Source organism: Battus philenor, unplaced genomic scaffold, assembly GCF_028537555.1.
Source record: "Battus philenor isolate CCGP_79_NKW_IND1 unplaced genomic scaffold, ilBatPhil1.0.hap1 SCAF_13, whole genome shotgun sequence".
Taxonomy (NCBI): Eukaryota; Metazoa; Arthropoda; class Insecta; order Lepidoptera; family Papilionidae; genus Battus; species Battus philenor.
The window spans coordinates 1,829,077-1,844,534 of record NW_027181675.1 but is presented as its reverse complement, the minus strand read 5'-3'; the positions used below and the strand labels follow the sequence as shown (position 1 = coordinate 1,844,534).

The 15,458-nt window shown below is 35.3% G+C and overlaps 1 protein-coding gene across 1 annotated transcript; it reads right to left on the bottom strand.

Annotated features, from left to right (window-relative positions):
* Nucleotides 1-2,290: 2,290 nt before the first annotated feature.
* On the bottom strand, nt 2,291-15,306 carry LOC137933234 (calpain-7-like). Its single transcript, XM_068777097.1, has 12 exons — nt 15,038-15,306; nt 14,340-14,482; nt 13,474-13,603; nt 11,859-12,178; nt 11,128-11,304; nt 8,019-8,165; nt 7,529-7,756; nt 6,431-6,675; nt 5,054-5,256; nt 4,586-4,791; nt 3,901-4,133; nt 2,291-3,462 (listed from the first exon to the last, which is right to left on the bottom strand). The coding sequence occupies exons 1-12, from the start codon at nt 15,246-15,248 to the stop codon at nt 3,318-3,320; spliced, it is 2,388 nt and encodes a 795-aa protein (XP_068633198.1). The 5' UTR covers nt 15,249-15,306; the 3' UTR covers nt 2,291-3,317.
* Nucleotides 15,307-15,458: the final 152 nt, after the last annotated feature.

Below are 15,458 nucleotides of genomic sequence, written 5' to 3'. Positions count from 1 at the left end.
GAACTTCAATATTCTACACTCAAGACCGGAAGTATTGATCCAGAATAAAAATAAAAAAGCAGTGTAATACATAGTTTTACAATACAATATATTCCGATACTTATAATTACATGTATAGATTACACTTGCAGCGTTCATGTAAAAATGCTTCGTATTTTTATTGATCAGGCCCAATGTCCCATGGGGTCACCAATATACGAATTTAGCACGTGATTGGGAAACATCCGTGCTCGTATTTGCATTTCAAAATCAGACCAAATGTAATGACGGCGGTTGCTTTACGGGCGGCGTCTAAATTCAAAATCTAATTCTAAATTCAATCCGAATGACCAAGAATTTAAAAAAAAATGGCAGTAGTGGTCAACAATACGACGCGTTCTTACATGAATGGTTCACCCTTTTGATGTTCCAAACATTATATCACAAGACTATGTAATTTTTTTGCGATCGTACCAATTGGAGTATATAATTATGGAAAGATATTAAGTCATCAACACTAAGGGTATTTGAATTATCAATAATATATGCATATAAATAAAATTAGTGTATTTTTGTAATATTAAAATAACAGCTTTTTACTACATGCACATATATGAACTGTACATATACCAAATTTTTTTTATCTGCATGTCTGTTCGCTCCGACTATTCTCTGAAATGGCTAGACCGATTCTGACAAGAAATATACTAGCAGGTAGCTGATGTAATAAGTAGTCACTTTGGCTACTTTTATTTTTCAAAAATTCCTAAAAAAAAAATTAAATTTCCACGCAGACGAGGCTAGCGCAGATAATTTGCGTATATTTGTAAGTACGTTTATCTGGATATATTGATACGGACGAAATTATATCTAGAAAAAAATAACAGCTTCGTTAAACAATTCCTGTCAATTGATACTTATATGAACTATATGATATTATGATACTTATGGAGCGGTGGTAGCTTAGCGGTAGAGAACTGAGACTTGCGAACGTAGGTTGCGCTTTCGATTTCTGGGATAGTCCTAAATAATTCACACTGTGCAGTAATTATATGCAACCGTCACTAATCACAGTCAAGTTTCCAGATGAGCAGCAGCGTCCTCTGCCAATCATAATACCTCAACAAGTGCCAACTTGCCTGCCGAACGTGGCCCAACATGACTACGTCATTCTACGTCCTCGCAAAGTTAGTTTTAATCAAAGATGGCAATTTTGAACATTCCAAAAATAAAAACTTCCACACTCACGAACTATTTCTTGTTGAATTCTGTTTATTTTATTTATACATTCTTAGCAGAGACCTATTATTCGCATGCTTGTTTAATTGTCTAGTTAAGTGTTCACTTAATGTGGAAAGCGCTTTTGTTTCTTAAATATCACGGTACATAATTGAATTTTTCAAATTCTGTTATTAAGAAGCCACCTTCATGATTTCTTAGCGTTACTTACCAAATTTATCTAATTAGTTAAAAAGTAGGATCAATAAATAAAACTCTGGTTATAAAAATATTTATTAACATCATATATAAAATTTAAGATTACTATATCATATAAAACTGTGATCTTATTAACAACTTAATTTACATATACAAAAAAATATATCACAGTGCGAAAATGCGTGCGAAGCGTACTACGGTACCGGGTATTTGGTTGGCAGAAAAAGCAAAACACATCACTAAAAGTCATCACGAAAAAAAAAGGTTCTCATTTTGACACATGTCAATATTCTGACAACACTGTTCAGGAGAAATAAGGTATTACCAGTCGCAGATTAATATTTACAAATATTTTTGTCCAAAAAAAATATAATCAGAAATAATTTGAGGTATCCAGATATTAAATTTGACAATACAGATTAAATAAAAATAGATTAAAAATGTTTTACAACTTTCTTCATTCCTTCAAATTATACAGGTGATTGGTTATAAATGTTATTCTCAATTTACACTCTATACAAAAATGTAATAATTATCGTAATGATAGTATAGTAAGAAAAATATTTTAATTGAAGACGTATTAAAATATTTTTTTTATTTATTATCTATCCCTACAGGCTTTATACTACCAGGAGTTAATAGCCAGTCACACACGAATAAAAAAATATTACATATATAGGCGTAAAAACCTTAATGCTACTATTCAGCTATACAATACCCGGCGATAAATATTGCACATCGTAGTCGCACGAAATACAACGACTGACAAAACGTCACATAGGTAGTGTGGGACAGAGATAGTGCTCTACGAAGCAGAAATTAACCGCTTCTCTTTCTAAAGGTCGATGTGCAATATTAATCGCCGGGCCATTTGCTCCTGTAAAGCCTTTACATGTATAACCAATCACCCTATATACATATATATGACATGTGTAATACGCAACAAACCCAATTCTTAGTATATTAAAAACATTATTTCATTTATTATACAGATAATAAAAATGTAAATTAAATTTTTAAAAAATCATTAATACTTTGTGCAATAACAGTGATATTTAAATAATATATTAGAGTACAATTTTTTCGAGATTGTATAAATAAAAAGGCATTATTAATAATATAAAAAATAGATAAAATAACTTTTTTTAGATTCAATGCCACAGATCTAATTCGTCAGTTTAGAAAACTTTCTTAATCTCACTTTAGTCATAAATTATTTTTAAAACATTTAATGTTGCTACACTTTGCCACAGATTAAACTACAGTTAATTTATTAAATTGTGGTAAAAAAAATGTTAACACTTGTGTCTTTAATCACTACAACTAAAAGTTCTCAGTTATTGTCCAGATAATTTATTCGCAAAATATTAATTTAATGTAGTTTTCAAAGCAATTTCTGACTCCCAGACGTCCAGGTGGACCACCAGGGGTCTACAGGAGACTCGAGGTGTACGGTGGCGTAACCAAAAATTAGGCTTCAATTCGAGTGAGGGTCCTTAAAGATATATGTGTTTTATATGTAAGAACTAAAATGTTGGCTTGAATTTACTTGTTAATGTAGGCAGATAACATCAATGCAATTTTCCATAATTAATATTTATAGCGACAGGCGGTCCATCGAAACCAGCTAGACTTTGAAAGCGGTCTATACCAAAAAAAATTTGGGAACCTCTGATATAATAAATGTTAAAATAATTAAAACATAGCATATATTCCTTTTGAAATCTCATAGAAAATATTAAGTAATGCAGATAATCAAATGTCAAATAAAATGTAACCATAGACAATTAATTTGACCAAACCATAGACAACCAGAGGACAAATTTTAATTTTTTAAATCTTATTGTCACTTAAAAATTGGTTAACAAATAACTAACGTGTTCTCTCCTACCAAACCCCCGCTAGTAGCGCGACTCGCAAGTCACTTCACACGTGGACTTCAGTTCCATTATGAATGGTCCCTCTTGTGCCGGATAAAACGTCGACACCGTCAGGATGTACCGTCCCGCTGGAAGGTTTCGAAGTTCCAGGTACACGAAACCCGATCTGAAAGTTTATATATATGGTGATTGGTTGATAAGAGCCAACAAACTCTCTTTTATACCTTGTTTCTTTTTGGCCTTTAAAAATATAATACATAAATTCTAGTAAAATGTTGTGGTTAGTAATCTGACACAAAGGAGGCCGCCGATAACAATGGACGAATTCGACGAACGAGCCAATCGGGGCTGACGGCGTCGAAAAAGTGCAAGTGGGGTAATTAAGGAAATAAAGCTATGCGGGCATGACATCATCATCGCATCAGCCCAAAGATCACCAGAATGACTTGCTCACAACCAGTGACTTCTAGCAACCTCAAATTTGTCATCTGTCTACCTATGGGCGGCCCACCCAAGCCGCGTCTACCGCCATATGTTTACAGCACTAGAACCTTTCTTCCTTAATTATTGACCATAAACATATATATACTCCACAATATATTACCTGTAGGCACCAGAAGATTCCTTTAAAAATGGCGCCGTGACAGTTGGATCGTCTAGAGCTTCAACTCTAGCGTCCACTCCGATCTGGTACTGCTTGGGACCTTTGAGTTCCACGAGCAGCACGCACGGCGTCCGTGCCTCTGGTACCGTCACGATATACTTTGGATTATTTGGATACGTAGCTCGGTGATTTTCGCAACCACCCGCTGTTCGACCTGACCATTCACCTCGCACCTAAAAAAACGTAAAACCATTATTATAAACGCCCACAGTAAGACAGCCACCTCCCCCAAAAATCGTCACAAGTCTTTCACTGTATAACGCACTTTTGCCAACAATTTTTCCAGTCATCGAAACAGTCTGAATAGTCTTTTTCCAGTATAGCCTTCAAAACCTTTGATTCGGTTTTCATCTCCTCAATCGTGTCGAAACATCCTCGCATTGGCCTTGTGAGTTTGCTTAATAGCTATAAATCGCACGGAGCCAAATGGTTCCGGAACGACATCTTGACTATCGAGACCTTGAAAATGAAATACAAACTTTTGACAAACATACGCTTGGCAAATGTTTCAGACAGTCCTACGAACCTAGGAATAAAAATGTACCTGACTTTCTAATGCCCGGCAGTTTTAAATGACAATTTCGCCTTACTTTTTGATCACAGTAGTAAAACTAAAATCACTTACCGTTTTAGTATAAGGATACGGCTCCAGCTTAGAGAGAGCTATCGGACATGTCGCATAAGCTCTTAGAGTGTAGAATATAGTTCTAGATTTCTCATACTGCGACACCACCAGCGTGTACCGGTCGCAACTTTGTTCTCCAGCGATGATCTTGCACAGGTAATGCGGACTATTTATACGCACGCCGTCGATGTACGGCGGTGGATCGTCTGTGTGACCATTTCAAATTGTCCGGTTAACCAAATTTCTTCATATTATTAGTTAATAAGACCTAGTTTAACGTTTCGCGCGCAGAACAGAGATAGAAGGTTCTAGAGTCCACATACAAGACAGCATACTTGATGCAGACCGCTTCCAACCAATCGTATATTAACCAATAAATGTAAAAATTTCTATTCTATCGTTTATTAGTTATGTTAGGAGTGTCAAAACTGAATTTTGTTCATATTTATAATTCTTTAAAGATCTTACATGGATAATACACTCTTCTGCCGTTGTTCTTGTAGACAAGAAGTGTGATGTACTCTTTGTTGTCCCGGAAGTCATCGATCTGGGTGATGTGACGCGTGAGGAGTAACCACACGGCGCCGTGGCCCTGCACGTGCAACGAGAACTGCGGGTTCTCTCCTATATTGTATGCGTCCTTGGCAGGACCATTTCCAGCATCCCATTTTCTGAAAATTATTCATTTTTTTTGTAGACTCCATTTTAACTGGTGTCGCCGGTTGATGAACTTGTGTAGTCTCTAAGAGAAAGAGAAAATATGAGCCAACAAATAAGTCTTGCGCAAATTTATGAATGTCATAGAAAGTAACAAAAAAGTAAAGAAAGTGGCAGTGGTCATGCCAAATAGTTCAAAGAACGGATGGTCGCCGTCTTAACATACTGTAGTAGAGACCAAACAGCAAACGTAGTGAAGAAGGTCGGCCCACATGATGAAGATCTTGTCAAAGGAAAGGCCTATGTTAGACATAGGACACAGTGGATATATTACGACTGAAATGGTGATCAAGAAAATTATCATGATGAAAACAATGGTAGCGAAACTGGTGAAATGAAAATAGTGATAATAAAATCGCAGTGTGAAAATGGTGATGCTAAAATAGATGGTTGTGAAAATGATGATGGTCAAAACGATGGCGCATGGGATCCCGAAGGTGGAACTCGACTTAGACTGTCAGCATTCTGACTCAAAGATTAAAGAGTAACTTTACTACCACTGGAAGAAGAAATAGAAGAAGAAACTTCAGCAACCCTTTTATTCATGATTGGGGGTTGGCGTCTTCTTTGACATACGTGCCAAGCTCATTTCCTACGAGGCCAGCTATATTTAAATTGACCGCGAATTATTTTCTACGTAGTTTGTCTTAGTGCCGTTAAACTTGAAAAAAAAAACAAGAAACTATCTCTCTATTAAAAACAAATAACAACGCGTGTTGATCGACACACAGCGCCATCTATCATGGTTCCTTTGAACTACACTATAAACGAAAAGGTATTATTATTAGTAAGAAAAGGACCAATATTTAGCCACTTCCGCACATGTGGTAGAGTGCACAGAGTCCGGTGTCTGTGTTTGGCACTAATCGGTGTAACATAACTCCTGAAGATGCTCCGTGGAGGGGTGAAACACGTGTTGAGTAATTTGGTGGTGGCGGTTGTGTGATTCGCATTGTTTGCCGCATACGCATTTATCAGCGGGCTGGCGGGCGGTGCATTTCATTGCACGACTACCACTGCATGTGCGGAAGTGGCTAAATATTGGTCCTTTTCTTACTTAGGATGGACTTCCGCGAGGTAACGCCTGATTCCATTAAGTATTATTATTATTTTGGACAGCTTACTCACTGGTGTATACAGTAGGTGAACTTGAAGAGTTCAGGGTTCCAGTTGAGGTAGAACACGTCGAAGAAGTTGAGGATGCTGGCGTAGTCGATCCAGAAGACTCCGTTGTCGTACTGCGCTGCACTGTCGGGATCGTATCGAAGTTCTTGCCGTAATGTCGCCGTCCAATGCGCCGTGTCCAGCTCGCTGTAGTTCCCTCTCCAACGGAGATGCGACCATGGATTCTTTAGCTTCAGTAACTTAACACCCTGTATAAGGTAACCAAGGTTTTTATTAACATCCCATCTACATGTATATATATATATATATAATTAGACAAAATTCTGAAATCTGGAGAATTTATAGAGATAATAGACCTTGGGAATATATTGTCTTCTACTACAAAAAAATCTAATGGATTCAGGCGTTATTTTGGATCTATCTAATGGATTCGGAAATGCATCCTATATATGAAAAGGTCCAATATACTACTTCTACTACTAAATATATATATCTAATATAATATATAAAATTCTCGTGTCACGGTGTTCGAACTTGAACTCCTCTGAAACGGCTTGACCGATTTTTACCAAATTTTATATGCGTATTTAGTAGGTCTGAGAATCGGCTACTGTCTATTTTTCATACCCCTAAGTGATAAGTGTTGTTCACCCTTAAATTTTTTTTTTTATTTTAACGAAATTTTTTGTTTTTATTTTTTTATGACACAACATACAAAAATACATACAACCCTAAATTTTCACCACTCTACGATCAACCCTTATTTTTAAATTGAAAATTAAAAATATTTTTTTTGCAAAACAACGTTTGCGGGATCAGCTAGTATATATATATATATATATATATATATATATATATATATATATATATATATATATATATATATATATATATATATATATATATATATATATATACATATATATACTAGCTATATATATATATATATGTGTGTGTGTATTCCATCAATTAATGTGTGGTAAATCCTATCCGCCACTAGCTACGTGCACCACTGATTACGTATCCCTGATTATGTACCATTAAATATGTACCACTGATTGTATAACTCTGTCTGTCTATGATTGTAGTTGTACTACTCACATTAACGAGCCGCACGTCGAGTACTGCATACGCGTGCGTTGCTACCAGACCAGTCCTCTCTGCTTCCGCGTCGCTTAGGGCTCCAGTCGCCACAGTGGCCAGGACTTCGCCACGTTCCAGACGCGTGCGTATCATCTCGTATAAAGCCTCCGCATTGAAGTCCGCTTCGTTGGCACGGATTGCGCAACGTTCTGGTATCCAACCGGTCAGGGCGTGAAGGTCGATGTTCTGGTAAAATGACATCAGACCTTAATGAATACTTTAACTAATAATTCAGTTAAGTGGAAACGATAGACCAGAAAAGAAAGAAGCGTAGGAACAAGACGGAAGAAAATCAAGAACCAAATCTATTAGCAACAATCAAATATCCTACATTTTCTGTGCGAGAGAGACAGCGCTAGGGATTAATCTTAGTACTATTGGTTGATTAAAATATGATTGGGCGATCCCCACATCACATTAACCTAAAAAAATTTATATATGTACTTACGCTGTTGGATCCTGGAAAGTCATATCCCCCCATTACCTTCATATAAGCTTTCTCAAGCATCGACACCCAGAATTCATTTTTGTTACTCGAATAGGAACAAAGAAGACGTCCGTGTTTGCTGTACGGAAGTCGATCATCTATAATTACCTGAAATAAAATTATTTTTTAACACGTTAGCTGCCATAGAAGAAATACATTTTTTTTTTAGAAAAACTTTTTAATGATATTTGGTGTGGAATGTTAAGATATGAAAATATATCTAACTTAAAGTGAAATCGGTTCGATAGTTTTCAAAATATTTTCAAAAAACCTGACGAGGTCATCGGTGACCTACGTGGCGCTTTGAAGCGAAAATATGTAAAAACATTACGTAGGCGCCGGAGTGACCGCAACTCCGGTCACCCTCTCCTGGCTGCATATTCGTCGCCATTAAGAAAAACAGTTAAATTATAAAAAATTAGGAATCGAAGTTATTTTAAATACAGCTGTTGTAAATGGATGGATTATGTACACTGAAAATAAAAAAGTTAGAGAAAGTATAGTAGAGTATAGAAGGCAGTTAATAGAGTACCTGGTAGATTCAGGAATGGATAGTGAAAAACCCGAAAATACTGAAAGACCAAAACGACTGAAGCACCAGTTGAAAAAGCGAGAGGGCAATGTTAGAAACACAAGACGTTTCTGTTCAGTATGCTACAAACATACTGCAAAGAATGCCCAAACGAACCATATTTTTGTTTGGCGTGTTTCAATCAATCTCATCGTTATTTTTAAGTTTTTAATTAGACATGTTAATGTTAATTTTGATTGATACTTTTGAATAATTATTGCGCTGTGATTTTTAAACTAAAGTTGTTTTATTTTTCCTTCAACAAACTTTTTGAACCCTTATGATTCTCATATATGTAGGTGTAGAACATTTGAGATTGAAATAGCATATTTCTATTATGTTATTCTTAATCCAAGCTAAGGCTATTCCTATGCTAAGTTTGATTAAAAATACAAACAAAGAGCACAAACAGCTTGCTCTTCACTTATCACAAACTGTCATGTTTATAATTTAAGAAAAAAAATCGAAAAACGTAGGTAGGCAGGAACCACGCCAAAGAAGTATTCTACAGCGCCACTCCGGTCACTTCAGTACAGAAAATGTATCAAAAACGCATCCTCCGGCGTACAAATTCGTTCCAAAAACAGGTTTGCCTTGAGGTCACCGGTGACCGTAATGGCGCGTAGATGTAGGTAGGGGTCCGGTCACCGGTGACCGGAGTGGCAGCTAACGTGTTAAACATATCTGTCTTGTACTGTGATCAAAGAGTAAGGTGTATATGTTTATAAAATGTTAATTCTTTATTTATTCTTCCAAATCAATTTCATCACTTTCAAAGTAATCCTGTCCGTTAAAACGCACTTTTTCCGAAGCTGTTTCCAGTCTTGCATCGAATTGGTTTTTATCTCCTCCATGGTGTGAAAATGGCGTCCACGTGTTAACCTTTTGAGTTTACTGAATAACCAGTAGTCGCACGGAACCGAAACATACGAATACCGTGGTTGCAGAACGATATGAGTCGAGTTTTTGGCAAAAAAAAAGAGTCACGAAGAACCAATGCAGTACGACTTCAAACAATCGAGACTTGACGCGTTCGATACACAAAACATCCTTGACAATAGTTTTGTCTGGCCAAATGATATTCCAAGTTTTGCCAAGTAGACGCTTGGAAAATGTTATAGACGGTATACTAGACTAAAAAAAATACTACCTTCCTAATGCCCGGGAGTTTTAAATGACAATTTCACCGTACTTTTCGATCACAATAATATGTATAATACTGATGTTAAATCTTTGTGTATAAATATTTATTACAAATAATTACAATGTAAATCCAATTAAACTTTAATTTATTTTTCAAATACCAATGCAAATACTTAATAATAGTAACATAATACCTAACCTTAAAGTTCAGAGGTCTGAAGTAGAAGTCATATCAAAATTACTTATTATACGGGACTTCAATTAAACACTAGGACACATTAAAATAATAACTGTGAATGACCCTATGTTAATAACTAAAATAAAAATGAATCATTCTTTGAGTTTAACCGAGTTAGGGGACGGTCCGGCTTAGTAATTTCCCTAGAATTACAATAAGTCTCTTCAGGGTTGATGAATAGGTACCTACTGTGTTCTTGACATATCTTCGACTGCAAGGTCGCTTTCCATCATATAGGTGGTCAAACGAGGACAAGAGTTAAAAAATATCACTATTTATTTCTATAGTTATATAGAAACTTTTTAACTGACCGTTTGACAGTTCACTGTGAATTTCGCGCGTTAGACAGTTCGTCATGAACTTCACGCGTTTAACAGTTCGTCATACTCTTCGCGCGTTAGACAGTTCGTCATGAACTTCACGCGTTTGACAGTTCGTCATACTCTTCGCGCGTTAGACAGTTCGTCATGAACTTCACGCGTTTGACAGTTCGTCATACTCTTCGCGCGTTAGACAGTTCGTCATGAACTTCACGCGTTTAACAGTTCGTCATACTCTTCGCGCGTTAGACAGTTCGTCATGAACTTCACGCGTTTAACAGTTCGTCATACTCTTCGCGCGTTAGACAGTTCGTCATGAACTTCACGCGTTTAACAGTTCGTCATACTCTTCGCGCGTTTGACAGTTCGTCATGAACTTCGCGCGTTTGACGGTTCACTATGAACTTCGCACGCGCAACAGTTTTTCATGTTATTCTGGTACAAATCATAGGAAAATTAATTTTTAATCCGGCTCGATTAAAAGTTCACTTTTCTTCCTTTTTTAAATCTAGCTATAAAAAGTTATAAAGTTCCTTGAACATTTTTCTAGGGTTCTATTATAAAGGCATATGGCATACGAGTATTTGATTACATAATTCCCGGGAAAACCGTTACTATTTTTGTGCCTTTTTTGTATAGTACGTTACGCCATCTATGCCTGTCTTTATGTCAACGGCTTGGTATCGAAAGTCGTTCAGACCTGATGAGGCCAATTCATGGGGCTGGGGCCTCATCGTCCCCATCCAACCATTATTCCAGTTACCAAGTAATTTTTAAGTTTCGTCAATCATTACTAACCTTCCGTCTCACTCCGTTTAGATGAAGTTTCACCATGTATTTACCGAACGGGTTGTAAACTGGATCTTTGTTCTTATTCTTTGGATATATTATCGAGGTGATAATCTTCTTTTTAAATCTCTTCTCGTACAGCGCGCTCACAGCCAGGGATGCAACGAAGGAGCAGTCTGATACTATCTAAAAATAACAATTCAATGTACAGTACCCGGCGGTAAATATTGCACATCGACCTTTGGAATGAGACAATCGGCTAGTTTTGGCTTAGTAAAGCATTATCTCTGTCGCACATCTGACAAAACGTCATATAGATAGTGTGGGACAGAGATAATGCTCTACGAAGCCGAAGTTAGCCAGTTGTCTCTTTCCAATGGTCGCTGTGCAATATTTACTGCCGGGTACTGTAATATATATTAATATTTATTTCTTGAGCAACTTTCTACTATGTAAGATAATGATCCTTTTTTATGTCCACACTGTCTAAATCCTACTAAAGGCATGATGTGATGACCCCTTGTCATGTCGCCTATTATCATGTAACTAAACACTTCAAAATATTTTTTTTAAACAAAAATTAAATTAAATAAAGTCATCATCAGCCCTTCATCACTTACCGATTAAATTACTATTAAAACAATTAGTATTAAAACTGTCTGTTGGATACAGTAAAGATGTACATGTAAACTACTCAGTTCATATAGTAATTATTAAGTTTAAAAAAAAAAGTGGCTTACAGTCTGCTTGATACTGTAGCAGTCCACATGATCTCCTACTATCATTTTTGGATCAACCGACACCTCATGCGGTCTAACCCAACAGTCAAACTCTTTCTCTTGTTTAGAGGACAGTTTCAATTCACTCGCTCTATCTTCAAATGGCAATGCATATTGGAACTTCTCTGACAGATCTACATCCATAAAAGGTAGAAAGCAGTTGTTGTTTATATTTGAAGTTTGTCGGAGGACTTCCTTTTCTTCATCTGTATACACCTGCTTTCCACTCACTTTCAAGTGTACACTCTGCTCCCTCTGTAACTGTGCTCTTGGTGAGACTGCTGCAAATTGTTAATGCTACACTATATTAAGAGTAAAAGAATTAATTCATAACCACAGATAATATCACAAAGATATAACAAATTGATACTATGTAAATATATTCTTTAATGTCTTAATTTTGACAAGGTTCTCCTAAACGGGAGATCATGGCCATGTAATATACCAGCCAATCAGTCTCAGGATTTGAAAATATGGCTTGAAATAAACTGACAGTGAGTGACAAACCAAGGCTACCCAAAAGCATCTCTTTTGATGTAATTCTATTCACAATCTTCTACCGAATACATCTTCACATATATAAAAGATTAAAAGTGATAACAATGGATGCATAATTTATTTATATTGATAAACCAAAGGCCATAATAAATAAATAGGGTCATAATAAAATACAAATAATAATAGGGTGACCAGAAAGTAATGTCGTTTCTCTTAACATATTGTACAGAAAAAACAATTTATTTTTACAGCTCCGGCTTCAAAAATTTGTATTCTAGATGGCAAAAGGTTGTTGATAACGATGGTGAATATATTATATTATATTATTAATTAGAAATAGAAACTTGTTAATAATGTATTTGTGTGAGTATAACTTAAGAAAGTGACATAACTTTCGGTCCTCCTAATAGATACAAAAGGACGTCTACAGGTTTTCATTATATCTACATAATAATAGCTGAAATTAATTATTAATTTACAAAGTCAACACTGACTTAAGCTATTTCGTATAGAATAACTAGACCAACCATCAAGTTTTTGGGAAATTTTTAAAAGTTTTTTTTAGACCATCAGTAAAGAACTGAAACCTCCGAAGAGTAATTAATGTATAAATAGGTAAATACTTATCTATTATCTAGTTTTTAATTACATAGATTGTATTTATATATCAGTGTCTTTTAATATTTACGTAAGTTAACGTAATTAAAGTGGTAGGGATAAGGAAAATCATCTCAAATCTAACACACAAAGTTTGTATACATAAAGTACAAGGGATGTGAGCAGTAGCAGCTTAGTGGTAGAGAACTAAGACTTGCGATCATAGGTCACGGGATAAATGCGAGGCTGTTAAGGCTTCTGCATTGCTTGTACCATGTAAGAATTTTGTCAAAAAGAGACAGATAATTTAAAAGTAGCCACCCAGTCTTATTGGGAATCTGTGGGAATTATGAGCCTGTGGTCCAACAGTAGAAGTTGATGAAAGTAATTTTGAAAAGAAATTATGAAAATTGCTTCATTCAGATTAACAAATGGAACTAATGCCTATGCCTGGAGGTAGACAATGCCTAATAATATTTACCTGGCCTTGAATTGTTCTGCAATATGGGCAGTGTATTATTTTTCTTTATGCCTTTAAGTTCTTCCGCTCTATCTAATGCTTGTGCGGCAACATTTTTCAATTTTTGTTTCACATCAACATCACCTGTATTCTAAGCAAAAATACCAATTTATTAACAATAACTTTGTAACAGACCTTTTGACTCTCAAATAAGTAAGAAATATTCACAAAACTCAGTTTTTAACCTGTCATAATATGCAAGATAAAGACCCTCCATAATGTTTCTATGATGCATATAAAAACCCATCATATGATTGCATTATATGGAATAGTTACTATATTTCTATATATATTTATGTATATAACTAGCTGTCTCCTGTTCTTTTCATATGGTTATGCTTTCCCTAAAAGCCTACTTATGAGTTTATTTCTGTATTACCCCTTCTTAGCTTGCCTCTAGTCAGCTAAACCAATATTCCTACCAAATTAAAAGTGTCTAATCCTTATGGTTTGAGAGATATCTCAATAAGTCAGCACATATGTGGAAATCCCTTATATTTATTAGTAGATATAATAAAAATAATATCATATAATCCACATGTTAGCTAGGCTGTATCTGCCAATTCACAAAATAGAAGAGTCAAAATGTATTCATGTCAACAACAATTATTAAAGTGATGTTCACCAGATGGTCTACTTATCATCATCATCATCATATCGGCAATACATTAGCTTCCCCCAAAAATTGTCTAGATGCCAGTCATTTTGCTGCCTGCATCCAGAAAATTTCCACTACCTTAACTAACATAGTTGGTCTACTTATTCTACATTGGGGTGCTTACCCACACCACATTTACTGCCTTGTTACCACTCGAGAATCTACTTACAATGCTCACTGCCAACTCTACTGCTTGTGTGTACAGCTGTAAGGCCAGATCCTTCAAATTAGCCTCATCAGCATCAAGGGCTTGCTGCATCAGAAAATAGCATTGTTGCATACCACGCTCACTCTCTTCCTGTTGTGCTCTGTCTATTAGTGAAAATAATGAAATATTAAATAAATAACTTATTTTAAACAATCAAGAATAACAAATAATTAGCAAGTTCACATATTTTATTTTTAAAACAATTGTTATCAAAGCTTATTTCTTATATATAATTATTATTTACCATTAAATTTTTTATTAAAATAATATAAACAATAAAGAAATGTTACATCACACACATTTTTTGCTAAAAAAACATGATTCGATTTATATTTGAAAACCATAAAAATTCAACAAATAACAGCAACTTTTTCTAAAGAAACTAACCTTAGAAGATACTGAAATATTTTATAAAGTTTAAAAAAAGCAAACAAAAATGTATAAACCTTGAAAACATGCAACATAGTTTAAAATAAGCATTTACATGTTGAGGCCTTTTTTGCTTTCCTTAGACTTCGATAAAGCTAAACAATATTTTCTTACAAATCTGACAACAATACTTGCAACTCTTTTGTTCTAATGAGTCATCTATGATCATGCGGAACTTGACAAAATTGTAATAATTAGAAAAGACTAACAAATTGCTTTATATACAGCACCTTTCTGTTCCTGCAGAAAACAGGCTCTTTCGAGGTATTCCTTGACTTTTTGGCGAATGTCCACTTGTTTTTCTGGCGGTAATTTACCACAAACTCTGTCTAGTAACCTCGCCGCAGTTCTGTAACACTCTACCGCTTTATCCGATTGCCCGGCTTGGTCAAATTTAACAGCCAAGGAAGCCGCTTCGGTTGCGTTAGCAAAATCACTCATTTTCCCTAAATATTAAATAAAAATGAAAGGTATCACGTAAACAAACTATATTCTTAGACTATTGTCACTAATGTCCACAGACGTCATTGTCAATCATATCTGACAACTTCCAATAAAACAACAAGTAATTAAGTAAATTCATAATACAATGAAAGGCGGAAATTTTTAACTTATGTAAAAATAAACAATAACTATGCGGAGTATACGATA